Here is a 20,396-nt window from a genome sequence, read left to right as displayed (position 1 = left end):
GCCAATCCACCTACTCTGCACATTTTTGGGTTGTGGGGGCGAAACCCACGCAGACACGGGGAGAATGTGCAAACTCCACACGGACAGTGACCCAGAGCCGGGATCGAACCTGGGACCTCAGCGCCGTGAGGCGGTTGTGCTAACCACTAGGCCACCGTGCTGCCCCTGATTTCACTTCTAAATGTCCTGGCTATAATTTTATGAGCATGTGACATGGTGGCACGGTGGTTAACACTGCTGCCTCACAACTCCAGGGACCTGGGTTCATTTCCGACCTCGGGTGACTGTCTGTGTGGAGTTTGCACTTTCTCCCGTGTCTGCATGGATTCCCTCCAGGTGCTCCTGTTTCCTCCCACAGTCCGAAGAATTAAGCCCTTAAGTCCTGGCGTCATTCTGGTGAATCTGAGCTGCGCCCATTCCAAACACAACAGATATCTTATGGGTTGAATCCATGCCAGGTGGTGCACTTGAAGAGGATAAACGTCAGGCTGCTCAACAACAGCAATGACCGGCAGGGCAGTGTCAGTGAGGTCGGTGTTTAGGCCAGGAGCTGGAGGGGAGAATAAGGTAGGGGAAGCATTTATGCACCTTCACAAGAAGATTATTTATTGTAATTTAAACAATTGTAATTATGATGAAAAATGAGATGTTGGACATCCCTAACTCACAGTATAAAAGTGCCCACTCATGTAGGGAGTTGATATCGCAATATCCATCCCAATCCAATAATAAATCACAGAAATAATGGCAAATAACAAGAATCAATACTGTCCCACCCCTTCCAGCAGCTGATCGGCCCCAAATCTGGTGGAAATGCTGTGGCAGTACTGTCAATGGACTGTCAGCCTTAGAAGTCAAGTTTATGAGTTCAAGCTCTGTTCCAGTGAATTGAGTACATAATCTTGGTTAATACTCTCAGTGGAGGACTGAGGGAAAGCTGCAGTGTCAAAGGTGATGTTTTTCGGATGATATATTAAACCAAATTCCTCTCTGATCTCTTAGACAGATGTAAAAAATCCCGCGGCACTATTTTGAAGAAGAGGAGGGAAATGTTCCCCGATGTCCTGGTCAAAATTTCTCCCTCAACCAACACCATTAAAAAAAATAAGATATTCTGATTATTTAGCATGTTGCTGTTTGTGGGAGCTTCCTATGTACAAATTGGTTGCTGCATTCCCTATTTTGAAATAATGAAGCTGCTTTTAAAGTATTTCATTGGCTGTGGAGTAATTTGGTATGTTCTGATTTCAGGAAACGTACTATATAAATGCAAGATCTCTTTCATCGGGGGGTAGTGCACAATGGGTCAGACAGTCAGTCAGGCTGCCACTGATCAGCTGGAATTAATGGGGGTTATTTTGGTCAAAGAGCAAAAAGCAGATGCTAAATTAATGTTAATAAGAAACATCTGTTTGAACTTTCAGATTTAGTATGCAATTTTCAGCCTAATTGATGATCATTATGATTTAACTATGCCTGCAGGTGCTAACCAGAAATCTGAAGGTTTGGTACAAAAGTGCTGATTAGACACAATTTCCATGCAACAGTATATGTGGGCTCCTTGCACCTACTTGAAAGAAAGAGAGAGCGAGAGCGAGAGCAAATGCGAGTGATTGGATGTGGCATAGTAGGTGCTGGTGGAGAAGGTTTAGTGAGGGAGAGATAACCTGTTCCTGCATGGGGGAGAAACATCACTATACCCTCCTGTTACAATCCCACCCTCTGCAGCAGCGGGTACTGCTTAACCTCAGGCATTCCTCCATTCTTTGAGGAGACTAAGATGGATCTCGAGCAAAATACCAATGATCAAGCACGCCCCTTCTCTTGGTGACATGAGTGGCACATCACATATTCTTTTAGGTAGAGTTATCAGTGAGTTTCCATGTGTTGCTAAAGTGTTGGTGAAGCCTGAACAAAATGTCCCAACATGTTTGTATGTTTGCGAGGTCCTCTTCACAGCTCCAATAGTGATCATAAATTGTGAAGATCCCTTTAAGCATTGAGTATCCCTTTAACATCAAGCATAGGTTTCCTCCCGAGTAACTAGTTGCTGTTAGGAGAGAATGGCTGTTGAAGTGGGCAGAACGGTAGCATTGTGGATGGCACAATTGCTTCACAGCTCCAGGGTCCCAGTTTCGATTCCGGCTTGGGTCACTGTCAGTGCGGAGTCTGCACATCCTCCCCGCGTGTGCGTGGGTTTCCTCCGGGTGCTCCGGTTTCCTCCCACAGTCCAAAGATGTGCAGGTTAGGTGGATTGGCCATGATAAATTGCCCTTTGTGTCCAAAATTGCCCTTAGTGTTGGGTGGGGTTACTGGGTTATGGGGATAGGGTGGAGGTGTTGACCTTGGGTAGGGTGCTCTTTCCAAGAGCTGGTGCAGACTCGATGGGCCGAATGGCCTCCTTCTCCACTGTAAATTCTATGATAATCTATGAAGCACTACCCGAGCCGCCAAAATGCCATGCAACCTCTTTAATTAGTGCTATCTGACACGTTAAGTTGCAATAAGTTTAATTATCTTCTTTCTGGGGTGCAATTTAACTAGAAAATAGTCTATATCCGGTTTTGGGCCTGTTTAGCTGAGTGTTTCTCAGCAGCTGCAGCACCCAGAAGCAGCCCGTTATTCAGCAGCACTTTGCTGGGTTTTTTTGCCTTGGGAAGTTTCTTTCCGTCGTGGCTACACTCAGTCATTTCCTACTGGCTGCCCCGATCTCCTGTCCTCCCCCCCCCCCCCCCCCCCCCCTCCACAACCTTGGGGAGAATCCCGCAAATGCTATTAAATTAGCTTAAGTATGCTGATCTGGATCACGGCCAGTGAGGGCGAGATCCAGATCATGACAACTTGTGAGACTCTGTTAAATATCATGAGGTGTTTTGACCATTGCGATATTCAATGGCCTCATTCCGACATCAAGTTGGGTGAGCCAAGGCTGTCAAATCCCTGGGCCGGGATTCTCCGACCAAGTACTGACGCCAGGGTCAAAAGTGGTGCGAGCCACTCTGGCATCAACGGGCCGCCAGCGCCCGGATATTCACCCCTTCCAGGGGGCTAGTACGGTGCCGGAGTGGTGTCCACTGCTCTAGCCGGCGCACCACGGCCAGCACAGGTCCACGCATGAGCACCACAGCCGGTGTGAGTCCGCGCATGCGTGTGGGTTCTTGTCTCCGCGTTGGTCCCTGGACAATATAATGGAGCCCTACAGGGGCCCAGCGAGGAACATAGACATCCCATGGAACTAGCCCGCCCGCTGATCGATAGTCCCCGATCGCATGCCAAGCCATTGTAGAGACCCCACCGGAGTCGGATCCCCTTGTCCCCCCCACCAGGATGCCCCCCGAAGCCAGAATTCCGAGGTCTCGCTGGATGGGACCATACGTAACCCACGCCGGCGGGATGCGACCGAACTCGGCAGGCACTCAGCCCGTCGAAGCCCAGAGAATCGCTGGCGGGGGGGCTTTCAACGGCCCCTGACTAGCGCGGCGGCGATCCCGCAGACGCCCGAGAATCAGCATTCGGGGCGCCGTGGTGCGATTCTCACGCCCACCCCCGACGATTCTCCGACCCGGCGCGGGATTGGAGAATCCCGGTGCTGGTTACTCCTTTACTAAGGTGGCATCTTGTGCTAAATACAGGAAAACGTTTTTTTAAATTTAGAATACCCAATTATTTTTTCCAATTAAGGGGTAATTTAGTGTGGCCAATCCATCTATCCTGCACATCTTTGGGTTGTGGGGGTGAAACCCACGCAAACACGGGGAGAATGTGCAAACTCCACTCAGACAGTGACCCAGGGCTGGGATTCAAACCCGGGTTCTCAGTGCCGTAGGCAGCAATGCCAACCACTGTGCCACCGTGCTGCCCTCATACAGGTAAACTTAAGGCTGCTGATTTTATGCCTAAAATATTCAGTGAAAATTGCCCCCTTGTCTCCCCAAGTCAGGGTCACTCCAGGTCAACACCTGTCTCCCTCTTTCTATCTTTGCCTGTATGCCTCTTTTTCACACTGTCTATCTCTCCCTTTCTATTACTCCCTCTTGCTTATTCTCCGTTACTTTCCCTCTCCCTCCTCCTCTGCCTTCTCTTCTTTTTCTCCCCCTCTGTTGCTCTCTATCTTTCTGCTCTCCATTAGTGTCTTTATTTCTCCGTTTTTCTTTGATTCCCTCCCACTCTCAGTTGCCGTCTTTTTTTTTGTTATTCTCTCCCTATTTGTTATTTTTTCCCTCTCTGCCTTTGGTTTTAAAGAGCTGTCTGTTCTTGACTCATATCCGTATGCTACTAATTTCTCGTTTGTCTCCATTTAAGCTTTTATCACTTTGGTTATGGAATGTTTCTGGCGATGATGTTTGCAATTGATGAAATAAACAACTCCACGTCTCTTCTGCCGGGCGTGCAGTTGGGTTATGAAGTCGACGATGACTGTTTGGAGACAATGATCTCCCTCCTACAAAGCCTTCTATTCTTATCGAAAGACAAAAATAATGGGATTGACGTACTCTGCAATTACACAAAGTACAGGAACCGCGTAATAGCTCTGATGGGACCCTTGACATCGGAACAGGCGATAGTCACAGCCAAACTATACAGCTTATTTTTAATTCCACAAGTAAGTTGTGCTTTCATGGTGTGCTACATGAACCACTTTCACATTGTGACAACTAGGAGTTACAGTCTCCAGGGTAGAAATTCATCCTGGGAGATAGCAGAAAATAGGTGATGTTGAATCAGCAGCAAGTTTTGCTGCACGCCATTGAAGTCAACAGAAAACCCGCTGGTGGATAGTGGATTCGCTATCACCCAGTTGCATTCCCACTCAAAGACAAATATACATCCCTCTGTATTATGCTAGCCATATAGGTACCAGGCTTACATATGGAAGATTCTTTATTCCAGACCTATTCATTGCCCCTCCCTCACCAATTTACCATTACATTGATAACTGTATCGGTGCCATTTCCTGCTCTCACCCTGAACTGGAAACCTTAATCAACTTTGTTTTAAATTTCTATCCTATCCTCATGGTCCATCTCTGACTCTTCCATTCCTTGACTACTCAGTCTTCATTTCTGGAGCTAGATTATGAACCAATATTTAGTGTTGGCCCACTGACTCATACAGCTACCTTGACTCACATTCAGCTTCAGTTTCCCACCTCTGTCACATCTGTTCTGAGGATGCAAGTTTCCAAACCAGTGCTTCAGATATGTTGTCCTTTGTTCTCAACTGCGGAAATTACAGGGCGTTGGCCATAATCTTCCAGTCTTCTCTGGGCTCGGGGGAGGCGTCAGTGGATTGGAGAATTGCAAATGTTCTGTGCCCTTGCTCAAAAAAGCTTGTCAGGATAGTCTCAGCAATTACAGACCAGTCATTTTAACATCTAGCTTCTAGAAACAGTTATTCAGGGTAGAATTGGTAGTCACATGGAAAAATGTGGATTGATCAGGAAGAGCCAGCATGGATTTCCAAAAGGGAAACCGTGTTTAACTAACTTGCTGGGATTTTTTTGATGTAACAGAAAGGGTCAATGTGGATAATGCTGCTGATGTGTTTAAAATGGATTTTCAAGGGGCTTTGATGCAGTGCCACACGATAGGCTTGTGAGAAAAGTTATAGCTCATGGAATAAAAGGGACAGCGGCAACACAGATAGAAAATTAGCGGAATAATTGGAAGCAGAGAGTAACATAAATTGCTATTTTTCGGGCTGGAGGAAGGTTTGTAGTGGTGTACCCCAGGGGTACCTTTATTGGAACCTTTATTTTTCCTGATATATACTAATGATCTCGATCTTGGTGTGCAGGGAACAATTCCAAAGTTTGTGGATGATACAAAACTTGGAAGTATTGTAAACTGGGAAGAGGACAGTGTAGACAAGGACATAGACAAGTTGGTGGAGGGGGCAGATAGGTGGAGAAGTGTAAGGTACCGAGCAGCCCGGTAGCACAACTGGATACCACTGTGCATTCACAGCGCCATGCTCCCAGGTTCAATTCCCTGCTGGGTCACTGTCTGTGCAGAGTCTGCACGTTCTCCTCGTGCCTGCGTGGGTTTCCTCCGGGTGCTCCGGTTTCCTCCCACAGTCCAAAGACATGCAGGTTAGGTGAATTGGCCATGCTAAATTGCCCTTAGTGACCAAAAAGGTTAGGAGGGGTTATTGGGTTATGGGGATAGGGTGGAATTGAGGGCTTAAGTGGGTTGGTGCAGACACGATTGGCTGAATGACCTCCTTCTGCACTTTATGTTCTATAATGCATTTTGGTAGGAAGAACATACAGAGGCAATAAGGAGTAAAATTCTTAAGGTGGCGCAGGAACAGAGAGACTTGGACATATATGTGCATAGATCATTGGAGGTGGTAGGACAGGTGGAGAGAGCATTTAATAAAGCATATGGTATTCTGGACTTTATTAATAAGGGCATTAGTACAAGAGCAAGCAGGTTATGCTGAACATATACAAGACACTAGTCAGATCTCATCTGTAGTATTGTATACAGATCTGGGTTCCAAACGATAGGGAGGATGTGAACGTGCTGCAGAAGAGGTTTACAAGAATAGTTCCATGGATGAGGATAGATTGGGGAGGTTGTTCTCTTTGGAGAGAAAGTGGTTAAAGGAGATTGATAGAGATGTTCAAAATCATGATGGGGCTGTACAGAGTACAAAGGGAAAAACTGTTCCTGCTCATAAATGGATCAGGAACGTTCAAAAGGGCATGAGACGATTATTTGAATAAGAACAATATGCAGGGATATGGGGAAAAGGTAGGGAATGGCACAAAGTCATGCTTACTTGGAGAGCCAGTGCAGACCAATGGGCCAAATGGCCTCCTTCTGCACCATAACAATTCTGTGATTCTCCCACCCCTGTGGTTAACAGGGCCCTCGACTATGTCTGCACCATTTCCTGCACTTCTACTCTCACCCATTCCCCCTTCCAAAAAACACAATGGTGTTTGTCTTGTCCTCACCTTCCACCTCAACTTCATCCTCCACCATTTCTGCCAGATCGAGCAAGGTGCCACCACCAAACATATCTTCCCTTTCTCTTCCTTTCAGACTACCAGAGGGACCATTCTCTCCATGACTCCATCACTCCATAGTCCACTGCCAAGTCACCCTCACAGCACCTTCTGTTTCCAGGGAAGCTTCACATGGAAGAACAGGTGATGTAACACCTGTGTATTTAGCTTCACCCTCCTCACTGTCCAAGACCCCAAACACTCTTTGCAGTTTAAACTTTTCCTTGCAATTTAGCACACAGAGTTTGAGGCTCACAATGCAGTCTCCTCTTCAGTGGACAGACCAAACACAGACTGGCTGGTCACTTGCCATAACCTCCACTCAGTCCGCAAGCATGATCATAAGCTTTGGGCTGCCTATTGTTTTAATTCTCTGCTTCATTTCCACTCTGACTTTTCTGTCTTCAACCTCAACCATTTCAACATTAGATTGAGGAACCGAAACCAGCATTTTGACTGGGTACGTTCCAGCTTTCAGGGCTCAATTTGAATTCAACAATTCCAGATCATGACCTTTGCCCTTATTCTTTTTTTGACGGCAGTTGTTCCACTTTCTTGTTTGCCTCTAAACCCATCTTTTGTTCTTTACTTGTCCCATTACAATCTCTCGGATTGATGGGCCAAATGTTCTACTGTTCCTATTTCTTATGGGATACAGGTTTAGCGAGGTGCTTTTCGGCAACTGCAGCGCCGACAAACATCCCGCTGTACAACGGCACTTTGCCGTTTTTTGGGCCTTGGGGAGTTTCTCCCCACCGAAGCCGTACTTCGAGGGTTTGCCTGTTGGCAAGCTTTAAAGGCTCCTCGCAGATCAGGGCACCATTTTGTCCGGCAGCCCTGATCTTTCTCTCGCCCCCTCCCCTTTTCAGGTCCCCCCTAGTCTTTTGACCTCCCCATACTCCCCTCCCAACCTTGGGGAGGCCCCCGGGAATCCCCCTTTACCTGGCAGTACCAGCCCATTTGGGGCTTGTGTGCGATTTACCCATTACGCCTGGATCCACGCCAGGATAATGGATCGCTCAATCGCACCCATGATTTTTTTTTTGCCTTTATTATCATTCCTTTTTATTAAAATTTAGAGTACCTAATTTTTTTTTTCCCAATTAAGGGGCAATTTAGCGTGGCCAATTCACCTACCCTGCATATCTTTGGGTTGTGGGGGCAAAACCGAAACAAACACGGGCAGAATGTGCAAACTCCACATGGACAGTGACCCAGAGCCGGGATTGAACCTGGGACCTCGGCACCGTGAGGCAGCAATGTTAACCCACTGCACCACCGTGCTGCCCTTCATTCTCATTATCTTCGTCATTCAATCACCTCTGCCTTCCACCCCACCTCCCTGTTTCTTTGTTCCTCCTCATCCTCCCTTTCCCAGCTGAGTGACAGTCAGGGCAACAGTTAACCTCAATCCGGAATTCCTGCTCCTGATCAACATCCATTAATCCCTCGATTAGAGAGGGGGGGAAATCAGCCAGGCTTCCTGCTCCTGATTAACGTCCAGTGATCCCTCAATTAGACAGAGGGGAATTCAGCCAGGGTTCCTGCTCCTGTTCAACATCCATTAATCCCTCGATTAGAGAGGGGGGAAATCAGCCAGGGTCCCTGCTCCTGATCAACATCCATTGATCCCTCGATTCGAGAGGGGGGAAATCAGCCAGGGTTCCGCTCCTGATCAATGTCCATTGATCCCTCGATTAGAGAGAGGGAAAATCAGCCAGGGTTCCTGCTCCTGATCAACATCCATTGATCCCTCGATTCGAGAGGGGGAAAATCAGCCAGGGTTCCTGCTCCTGATCAATGTCCATTGATCCCTCGATTAGAGAGAGGGGAAATCAGCCAGGGTTCCTGCTCCTGATCAACATCCATTGATCCCTCGATTAGAGAGGGGGGAAATCAGCCAGGGTTCCTGCTCCTGATCAATGTCCATTGATCCCTCGATTAGAGAGGGGGGAAATCAGCCAGGATTCCTGCTCCTGATCAACATCCAGTGATCCTTGAGTTAAGGAGAAAGGAAATCCAAATGCTGCTGCTCCTGATCTCTGTCCTCTGACCCCTGAGGTCGAGAGAGTGGAATTCAGCAAGGGTTCCTAATTCTGACTACTGTCCAGATTCCCTTGGTGAAAAGTACAAATGTGTGTGTGTGGGCATTGGAGGAGCGCATATTCAGGGCTGCAGGCGAGGAGAATGAAAAGAGTTATTTTTTAAATACATTTAGAGTACCCAATTATTTTGTTCTGATAAAGGGCAATTTAGCATGGCCAATCTACCTAACCTGCACATCTTTCTGGGTTGTGGGGGTGGATCCTGTGCAGACATGAAGAGAATGTGCAAACTCCACATGGACAGTGACCTGGGGCCATGATCGAACCTGGGTCCTCGGCGGCGTGAGGCAGCAGTGCTAACCACTGTGCCACCATGCCCCCGAGAATGGAAAGAGTTATGAGGGAAGATTTTGCCTCACCCTGGCTTGGGTCGTTGTCTCTGCGGAGTCTGCACGTTCTCCCCGTGTCTGCGTGGGTTTCCTCCGGGTGCTCCGGTTTCCTCCCACAAGTCCCGAAAGATGTGCTGATAGGTAAATTGGACATTCTGACTTCTCCCTCTGTGTAACCGAACAGGCGCTGGAAGGAGCGATTAGGGGATTTTCACAGTAACTTCATTGCAGTGTTAATGTAAACCTACTTGTGATAAGAAAGATTATTATACCCTCCACCACCAACCCCAACCCCCGTCTAATCATGCATGTTGTCTTGTGTCTTGCATGACCTGCCGGAGATGTGCCGCGTCCACCAGGCGGCCTCCGCCCCCAACCAGTGCCAGAGCCGGAGCCCCCCCCAGTGAGCCGAGCAGTGACACTGAGAGCAGCTCAGACACCAGCCCTTGACCCGAGACTCCGGACACCCCGGAGCTCGGTCGGAGGTTGACAGTGAATTTCCGTCACAGCCGTCTTCAACACCCTCCACCATCCCAGAGACACGCACCTCAGTTGGGCACTTTAGTGAAGAGGCTGCTGGGACACTATCTGGTGCGTACCACACAGCTGATCCAGTACAGTCGGTGGAGGTAGTAGCAGCCGAGGGGCCGGACGGTCAGAGGGCAGGCCGACCCCAGGGATTAGCTGCCATCCAGACGGGTCCCAGGATTCTGGAACATCCAGTCCCAACCACAGTGCAGATGCAGTCAGAGTGCCAGGGAATACATGAGGGATGTCGGCGAGCATCCAGCACCAGCTGGCGCAGGTGGAGGAGTCCAACCACAAGCAGCAGCTGAAGGTGGTGCTGACCATGCGTGCCACTCAGGCCAACACCACCTGGGTGGCGGCCGTGATGGAGGCATTGGATACGATGGTTTCGGCTATGGATCAGCATGTCCAAGGCCTGGGCATTTCTGTCAGGCGCTGGTCGAGGCCCAGGACAGAGCTGTCCTCTCACAGGCAACCATGTCCCAAAGCCACCTGGACATTTCAGCGGCTCTCCTCAGCGTGGCCCAGTCATAGCAGGCCATGGCTCGGAACGTCGGCAGCATTGCCCAGACGCTGGCTGGCAAGGTGCAGACACAGAGCGAGGAGGCCCAGTCCCAGAGGGAGATGGCGTAGTCACTGACTGATGTGATACAGACCCAGAGGGTGGCAGCACAGATGCAGCGTGATGTGACGCAGTCCCAGACAGAAATGGTGCACTCCCTGTACTCCATGGCTGCGAGCATGCAGACCCTGGTCGAGACCAGAGCGGGCCTCCAGGATTGGCAGCAGCAGGTGGTGGGGGAGTCTCAGGGGATGGCTCCGCTCGCTCCCCATCCCATTGAGTAGCCCTGGGGCCATCGAGCACACCGAGGGAGGAGGTGGTGATCGGGCCCGTGCTGGTAACTCCCGCAGGGAAGGTGCCAGAACACCACAGCATCTCGGACTACCTCCTCCACACCTACTGTCGCTGGCGCATCTGGTGGGCAGTGGGCAGAACAGGGCAGCACTTGTGATGGAATGCCCAGCCCTCATGCAGGGATCACCCAGGTGGATAGTGCAACCCTGGGCAAGAGACAGGTGTTGTTATACGTTGCGGAGCACCAGGGCTCATCGCAGAGCGGGTTGTCATCATCCTCCATCCCATGAACCAGACCCGCTGTTACTACCAACCTAAGGGACCCCACCCCATAGTGCTGCATGTATGTATCACAGAAGAGGTGCAGGCAGAGTGGGAAGTGAGGGGGTGTGGGGTTGGACTATGGTTTCCGTGCCCCTGGCCAATCCCCCCTGGCGCTAGTCGGTGAACCTGGAGCCAATCATAGCGTCCCTTGCGCATTGGCCCTGGCAGACATGTTGTGCGGCCCCCCCATGCCTGCCTGGACACCATGCCCTGCCCATACACCCCTTCACTTCTTGTCAGACGATGCCTGCCCTGCTCCTCATTCCCCCTCCTTCAGCAAGTTGCCCCTCTGCTGCGCAATGTTGTGAAGGATGCAGCAGGCCACCACGATGTGGGCGATCCTCTCAGAATCATACTGGAGGGCCCCTCCAGAATGGTCCAGGCACCTGAACTACATCTTCAGGAGGCCGAAGCACCGCTCGATCAGATTCCTGGTCACTGTCTGGCCGTTGTTGTAGTGGGTCTCCGCATTGGTCTGTGGTCTCTGGATAGGTATCCATCAACCACGGCCGCAACAGGTAACCCGCCATCCAGGAGCCAACCTCTCAGCCGGGGGGGGGGTGGGGCTCTCGAACGTGTCAGGAATCGCCAGGTGTGCCAGAATGAAGATGTGCCCGGATATCGGTGACAGACGTGCATGATGCACAGCTGATGGTCACAGACCAGCTGAACGTTCATTGAGTGGTACCCTTTCGGGTTGCGTACAGCGGCCTGTAGGGTGACATGCATCCCGTCGATCGCCCCCTGGACATCCCGGCGATGTCTGCCTACCCGGCTGCCCAGACATCCTGGTGGATGTATTGATCTGCCTGGGTATATAGGCCCTCCATGATAGCACGGATGCATCTGTGCACCAACATCTGTGAGATCCCAGACAGCTGCCCACTCGGTGCCTGGGAGGACCATGTTGCATTGATGTTCAGGGCAACCGTCACCTTGACAGACACCAGCTTTGGGCATCCTCCGCTATTCCTCTGGGTTGCCGAAATGCCATCATCTGGCAGATGTGTCACGCTGTCTCTCTGCTCAGCCGGAGTCTTCGATGGAATGCCCGGTTCGGCTGGTCCTCGAATGTCAGGTGATGCTGGCACACATGAGGCCTCGTGCGGTGCCTCCTTGGCACCTCCTCCCCCTCGGTCTATTGGGCGACCGGCTCTCCAGCCTGGGCGGCTGCCATCTGCCCCTCTGCGGCATATATTGATGCTGCAGATTCCACCTCCTCTTTGAGCGGCTCCCACTCATAAAGCCGCAGGGCATCTCGCAGAGCTGCGGCGACCACCATTTCTGGTCGAATTCCAAAATCCATTGTCTGCAGGGAGTGAAAGGCCATGTTAACATGGTGCATACTCCCATGCCTAACCAGCTTTGATGGGCTACATGGTGGTCCCAATGCCAGGGATGCCGTTGGCTGGCACTGCCCTCATTGAGGGCTGTCGTGGGTGCGGCCAATGGGTGGCGGCCGGTTGGGTGGGGAGTTTGGGCCGGGAGATCACCCATTCGGCTGGTGTCTCGATGCAGGACCATGGGCCAAGGTGGGTGGTCAGTGTGTGTGCAGCAAGGTGGCCACCATAATGGCAGTCGGTGCCTGGGCACCGCCCCAGACCTGCGGGGGGTCATCTTGGCTACTCGGCCTATTCCCCCCACCTCCCCTGGCCGTGGCAGGACCCCCCCCCCCACCCCAGCCATCATGCCAGTGTCTGGATCGGCAGCCCTAGGTCGCTCCTCTCCATGTCCTACTTCCTCTCTCTCTCTCTCTCAGCAGCCACCACGCCAGGTTCAGTATTTTTGACAGCACACGTGGACCGCACCGTTAGGAACTTGGCGCATCGGAGGCGGAGAATCGCGGGAAGGCCCACTAATGAGATGCAAATGGCATTTAAACTCCACGCGCCGCATTTACACCATTTTCGGGGTGACGGAGAATCGCGCTTTGGCGCTGAACCAGAGCCTGCCGTGATTTTGGCATCGGAAGCTATTCTCTGCCCAATTTTATTTCCCAATTTTGCCGTCGGCTGACAGAGAATCCTGCCTAAGGTGTTAACGGAAGTCTAGAATGCAAGATAAATCCAAGAGTTGAAAGTGTAGGAGATGAGAATCGGGAAGGAGAGATTAGCTGACACAAGTCTGAGTCTTAAAATCCTGCATTGATGTGGCAGACTGAAGGAAATGAGAGGCTCCACAGTGTTGAGAAAGGATGCGCTAGAGTAAAGGAAGCAATGAATCTTGGCATCAGAAGTGCCACAATGCAGAAAGAGGAGATGTAAGCTGGATCTTAAAATAAATGAGAGAGCCAAGTTCAGATATTAAAAACAGAAAGCGCTAGAAATATTCAGCAGGTCTGGAAGCATCTGTAGAGAAAGAGAGTTTGTTTCAGATCTGTTTCTGTCTCCACAGATGTTGCCAGATCTGATTATTTGCAGCATTTTCTGTTTCGATTTCGGATTTCCGGTATTCAATATTTTGCTTTTGTATCAAATTCAGAGCGGCTGAGGCCACATTGGACAGAGAGGGGGTGGGAAGAAGGGACAGGTTGGGATGGAGAGTCAGTAACGTGTTTATATAATCATGGATTCTCATCACTTTTTAGATTAGTTTTGGGGCCTCAAGTGATCAACTGAGCAACAAGAAGAGTTACCCATCGTTTCTGAGGTCAACGCCAAGCGATCGAAACCAAGCCAAGGCCATTGTCTCCATCATCAGAAAGTTCAACTGGAACTGGATCGCTGGAATCGGGAGTGATGATGAGTATGGGCGGCAGGGTATAGAATTGGTTCAGCAATATGCTTCGCTCCAAGGTATCTGTATAAGCTACATTCAGATGATTCCCACGTACCTCAGCTTACCCAGCACTAAGCAAAAAATCTCTGAAATTACGGGCCAAATCAGGCAGATGAATGTCGATGTTATCGTCCTCTTCTCCAGTGAGGGACCCGCTCAAGAATTATTGAAACAGGTGGTTAAGGTGAACATCACTGGGAAGGTCTGGATTGGAAGCGAGGCCTGGGTCGAGGCAGCCACTATTAGTCACACACCAGATATTGAACGCATTGGCACTGTGCTTGGTACACTCGTTAACAGTGGGAGCATGCCAGGTTTCGTGGATTACGTTTTAAACCATCTTACTAATATCAGGGACACAAGGGAATGGCGCATCAGTGCAGAACATGGTGACAATCAGCTCTTTCCTTTTTGGCCATACCCCACAGAATCTTCTGGTCAGCTGCTCAGGGACTTTCAGCATCTGGGCCCCGACAATCTGTCTGTGGTGTTGGATCAGCCAGTGAGACGGACCACGTTCAGTGTATATGCAGCAGTGTACAGCATTGCATATGCTCTCCATGCCATGCTCAAGTGCTCCAATGGAAGATGCCAAAGTACAGCCAACTGGTACAATTGGCAGGTATAGGAAAGTCTTACTATTTGTGCTCAGAGTCCAAGTCCCCAGACAGTCATGGCAACCTGAAATTATAATTTTAAAATGTGTTTACAGTTTCTAATGTATGCAACAGCTATCTACAGGGCCTAACCACCAGGTTCCTCCACAGTCACCACACCCTCACCACATGGCTCCTAAATAATGACCACAACCTCTAACCAGATTGTTGTTGGTTAACATGGTCAGTTATATGTTCCAATCTTCAGCCCAGGCCCACTAGAAAGTGAGTTGAGATTGGCCAAACTAATTTCACATGTGTCACGACAGGGTGTGGGGAGAAGACACTCAGTAGCTAGTTTGGGTGGTTTCAGGCCACTGGAGTTGAACAGGGCAGGGAACTGGCTGGCCTAAGTTTGAGGCTCATAGTGTTTTAAAAGTAGAGTTTTTATGGCAGGTGGGTAGCATCCCTGCCTCAGAACCAGATGATCCAGGTTCAAGTCCTACCCCAGGACGTGATGCCCAAGGAAGCTGCATTCATAATATGGCCAAACAATATCAATCTGCAAATTTTTCCAACCTACGCTAATAGCAGGTGGTAAGACTGGGAGAGATTCCTGTTAGCCATGTAATGGGAAGAAAACTGGAGCCTTTACCATCACTATTCATAGCTCCAGATGTAAAAATGCATGTGTCACAGCAACTTGGACTCCTTAGACAGCCAGTTAGTTCACCTGGGTTAGATTAGTGCCAATAACATAGGGTTCACTCACATTTCGGCTGGGGTGGATTTAGGATTCACCTCCTTGTCCTACCTGTGGTGGAGATTGTGGTGCTGTTGGTCGGAGCTGCCTTTAGGAAGATAACTGAAATATGCTTATTTTAACTCCAGTGTTTGATCTCCATCCAGGTACTGTCAACTGCTTACACAGAACTGCTTTTTTTTACATTCGTTTATGGGATGTGGGGCTTTGCTGGCTAGGCCAGCATTTATTGCCCACCTCTAATTGTCCTCGAGAAGGTAGTGGTGAGCTGCCTTCTAGAACTATCTATGTGGTGTAGGTGCACTCACAGTGCGGTTAGGGAGGGAGTTCCAGGATTTTGACACTGCCACGGTGAAGGAACAGTGATATATTTCCAAGTCAAGATGGTGTGTGGCTTAGAGGGGAAATTGCACATTCCCAGACATATGCCCTTGTTCTGGGTGGGTTTGGAAGGTGTTGTTGAAAGAGTACTGGTGAGTTGCTGAAGTGCATCGTGTAAGATGGTACATAGTGTAAGTTGGTGCATAGTGTTGTCACTGTGTACTGGTAGTAAAGGGAGAAGATGTTGAAGGTGGTAGGTGGGGTGCCAGTCAAGCAGGCTGCTTTGCCCTGGATGGTATTGAGTTTCTTGAGTGTTGTTGGGGCTGCACTCATTCAGGCAAGTGCAGAATATTCCCTCACATTCCTTAGTTGTGTCTTGTAATGGTGAACAGACTTTGGCGAGCCAGGATGTGAGTTCTTTCCACAGAACTCCCAGCCTCTGCCCTGTTCTCATAACCACAGAATTTATGTGGCTGGTCCAGTTCAGTTTATGGTCAATGGTTGCAAACCCCCCCCCGGATGTTGATAGCAGAGGATTTTGAAGGAGATGGCAGATTTGTTCTTGTTGAAGATGGTCATTGCCTGACATTTGTGTGGTGGGAATGTTACTTGCCACTTCTCAGCCCAAGCCTGAATGTTGTCCAGGTCTTGCTGCAGATGGGCACGCACTGCTTCAGAAAATCCATGATCAAAAGCATGATCTGGCCAATTGGGTAGTTCAGGCAGCTGGAGACCTCTGGTGAACACTGAAGGAAAGCTTGTTCGCGAGTCGTTAATGGGGAGAGGGATTCGGAAGTGAGGAAGTCTGTGACAGGTGAGATCAAGGGACTTTGTGGCGTGCTGCTGTCAAACAAAGGTGCCTACATATTAATAAGGGAATTTCAGGTCTTGGATGGGATGTTTGAGAAATATCCACAAAAGAAGATATAAAAGAAGATCTTCTGAAGAGTAAACAAATTGCTTGCATTTAATTTGTCAGAGAATGAAGAAATGTAGGGATAGTTCAAATGTTCAGTGCAAAGGTCAAAGAGTGAAGGGTGAGGTGAGGTTCTCTTATCAAATCCCACTATAAAGCAGCCAGGGCTGGATTGCATCCTTCTTGCAGCCCTCCATTCCCTCCAATTCCCACACAGCTGAATATGTAGGGTCACCTATTTATTGCTGTGATGAATCTGGAGTACTCTCATCCAAAATGTACAAAAGCCTTGGAGATAATGGTCTGCATATTCAGCTATGTAGAGCCCGTGTTTCAAGCGATTAGCAACTTCCGCATCTTCCAAGCTAATAGGGAAGTGTGTACAGTAGGGCCAGTGATGCACCCACTGCCATATATCAGTGGGCAACATGAACATTATGTGTGAACTGAGTCAGCACTATTGGTCTAGTCCAGTGTGCCTGTTTACAGCAGTGATGGAATTTCTAGGCCAACAAATCCTGCAATGATCAATCCTTGACTTTTTTTTAAACAGCTGCTGGAAGAGTTGAAGCAAGTTAATTTCACCATCAATAACACCACCATTTACTACGACGCTGCAGGAAACTCACAGCGAGGTTACGACATTATAACCTGGATCCAGCATGCAGGGCAGCTCAAACTACCAGTGATCGGCAACTACCAAGATCACTTGACCATTCACACCTCACAGATTCAGTGGAAAACAGTTGACAATACAGTAAGTTAGGGCAACAGTTTAATGAAACAGTATCCGTTTCCTCACTCTATTTGCTTCATCATTGTTAGCGGTGCAGTCAGACATGTAGGCCGAACCTCTGGGGATCTTTCTTAGGCCTTCACGCCTTACCACCAAACTCTCCTACTCTGTCATTCAAAAATATCACAAACGATTTGATTGTGGTACTTCATTTTTCTGCCTGTCCCCCACTTTACCACCTGTCCAATAAAACCCTTAACTCCCTTGTCAGAACTCTGTCCAGCTCACTGGAATAATTCCAGGAGGCAGGGAATGAAAGACCTAACTGGTTTATTTTAAACTGAAAATAAAGCTGCTGCCATGGGACACAAACCAAACATCCCACCCTAGGACTATTGGGAACTACCGGTTGGGCTGGGAGCTACATTTAAAGGTCACACTAACGAGGCCCAGCTGGGGCCTTGCTCACCATGGGAATTTGTATTCTACGAAGCCCACTGGGAGATCAATCAGCGATTTCCCCTGTGGTCCTCATGAAGGTTATCATATCCCTCCCCTTCACTCCTGTGGTGTTTCCCCGCTTTCGTCACTTGGCACAAGGCTTCAAGTCAGCAGCAGGTGGAGCCGGATTGGGGCGGGGTGAAGCGGACTCGGGATCGTCGCTTCCTTGTTGAGCGTTGATGTCCCATCAATTCACTGCTAGATGATGAGAGCGAGAGAACCTAGGCATTATTACACAAGAACTTGCCTGCCTGAGATCGCTGTAACAACTGAGCGCCGCCCACAGGCGGCTGGTCTATATACCGTCCAGGGGGCGGAGCCAGAGGCAGAGCCCACCAGGGTTCCAGTACACTACCTGGAGAGGGGATCATATTACAGTACTCCACAGATAACTTATATTATGGTGAATACATTCACCACAAGTGTCAAAGGGCCACAGACCGAGGCTCCTCTTCAGTGCTGACCTCAGACAGAGGATTAATCTACTCAATCTCCATATCGGACTCCAAATCTTCATTATCTTTTTTAAATTTTCCAATTAAGGAGCAATGTAGCGTGGCCAATCCACCTGCCCTGTACATCATTGGTTGTGGGGTGAGACCCACGCAGACATGGGAGAATGTGCAAACTCCACACAGACAGTGACCCGGGTCCTCAGCGTCGTGAGGCAGCAGTGCTGAATCTTCATTATCAGGTGGATAAACCCTCAGGCCCCCCATAGGTTGACTCCCCTTTCTGGACCTGGCCGCAATGGACATAAAGGACATTGTCTCTGCTCAAATACAAAATATCAGCCGTGATTGAATGGCGGACCAGACTTGATGGGCCGAGTGGCCTAATTCTGCTCCTATGTCTTGTGAAATTGTCTCCACTGGAGTGGGCTCCCTGCTTCTCAGGTGGTCCAAGTGTTTTTTCACGGCCTTCCCTTGGACTTTGACTTTGTAAGAAACTGGACCAGTCTTTTCTAGCACGACTCCTGGGATCCTTTGGGAGCTGTTCCCAAAGTTCTGTACATAGATGGCATCTCCTGTTCTGAAGGTCATTTCAGGTCTTTTGGTATTGTAGTTCCTTTTTGGGTCTCCTGCTTTGACCACCCCACCTCAAGTCGGGAAACAGCAGGCTGGGTCTGGTGCACACCATTGTCCCATTAACGATCCGCTGGCATGACTCCCGTCGTCATGTGCACTGTGGTTCTATAATCACGGAAGAACTGGGCCAATTTTGTATCCAGGGAGCTAGCAGGCTGTCTCTTCACCCTGGTTTTGAATGTGTGAACTGCCCGTTCGGCCAGACCATAAGATGATGGATGGTATAGCGCTGTTCAGATGTGTTTATTGCTGTTTGTTTCATTTTTCAATTAAGGGGCAATTTAGCATGGCCAATCTACATACCCTGCATGTCTTTGGGTTGTGGGGGTGAGACCCACGCAGACAGGGGTAGAATGAGCAAAGTCCACACAGTCAGTGGCCCAGGGCTGAGATCGAACCCGGGTCCTTGGCGCCGTGAGGCAGCAGTGCTAATAACTGCGCCACCGTGCCACCCCCAGATGTGTTTATTGCTGTTTGACTTCATGAATGCCTGAAATTCTCCATCAAATACCAGGAGATGCCGTGGGTATTGAAACTTTGGTGGAGTTTTTCTATTGTCGCAAAAGTAGTCGCGGAGGACATACAATGTACCTCTAACCATTTAGAGTTGGCACGACCATAACAAGGAACAATCAATTGCAGGAACGGGCCAGTGACGTCCACGTGCACCCAGGCCCATGGCCTTCCTGGCCATTCCCCTGGGTGCAAGGAGGCCAAAACTGGTTCTCCTGACACAAGGAACACTGCTTCACCAGATTCTCAACGTTTGTATTGAGCCCGGGCCGCCAGATATAGCTCCTAGCAAACAATTTCATCTTGGATACCCTGGAATGTTTGTTGTGTAATTCCGTCAGGATTGGGCGCCAACCTGGGTGGGGGTTGACTACTCAGGCTCCCCACAGGATGATGCCATCTTCTACACTCAGCCGTTGTCATTTAGTGACGAAGGGCTTCATGTCATCCGTGGCGCCTCCTCGCATTCCACCACTGAGGATCATATGCCGCAATTTTGCGAGTGTGGGGTCCTTCTCGGTCCTCACTTGAATCTGCTTCATGAATACTGGCAAGGTATCCAGGAAGTTCAAGGTCATTATGACTTCTTCCAATGCTGGCAGAGGGGCCAAGCTTCTGGGTAGCGTGAGGCGACTCAGCATATCTGCATTGGTAATGTGTGTTCCTGGGTGGTGCTTGAGAGAGTATTCATAAGCCCCTAACAATAATGCCCAAAGTTGGATTTGAGCCGAGGCGATGGTGGGAATCGCTTTATCTTCTTTGACCCTCAGCAATGGTTTATGGTCTTTTATGATTGTGAAACGATGGCCGTAGAAATATGGCTGGAATTTCTTCGCCCCAAAAATAAAAGCAAATCCTTCCAATTTGATGTGAGAACTGCACCTTGCCACATCCACCAAAGTTCTGGATGTATATGCTATAGATCTCTCTGTGCCATCGTCCATCGATAGGAAAGGACTACCCCTACTCCATATGGGGAGGCATCACATGTTAATGCCAGGTTTCCCTTGGGGTTGTAATGAGCCAA

At 49.4% G+C, this 20,396-nt stretch overlaps 1 protein-coding gene across 1 annotated transcript in view; it reads left to right on the top strand.

The window, feature by feature from the left end:
- Positions 1 to 20,396, top strand: part of LOC119951054 (taste receptor type 1 member 3-like) — a 30,046-nt gene that overhangs the window by 328 nt on the left and 9,322 nt on the right. The window contains exons 2-4 of the mRNA XM_038774090.1: positions 4,303 to 4,603; positions 13,745 to 14,557; positions 17,085 to 17,288. Of these exons, the coding sequence (XP_038630018.1) occupies positions 4,303 to 4,603; positions 13,745 to 14,557; positions 17,085 to 17,288 (1,318 nt within the window). The remainder of the gene's footprint in view (positions 1 to 4,302; positions 4,604 to 13,744; positions 14,558 to 17,084; positions 17,289 to 20,396) is intronic.

This window comes from Scyliorhinus canicula, chromosome 16, assembly GCF_902713615.1.
Source record: "Scyliorhinus canicula chromosome 16, sScyCan1.1, whole genome shotgun sequence".
In the NCBI taxonomy this organism is placed as follows: Eukaryota; Metazoa; Chordata; class Chondrichthyes; order Carcharhiniformes; family Scyliorhinidae; genus Scyliorhinus; species Scyliorhinus canicula.
Note: the sequence above shows the minus strand (reverse complement) of the source record. Positions and strands in the feature narration are given on the sequence as shown.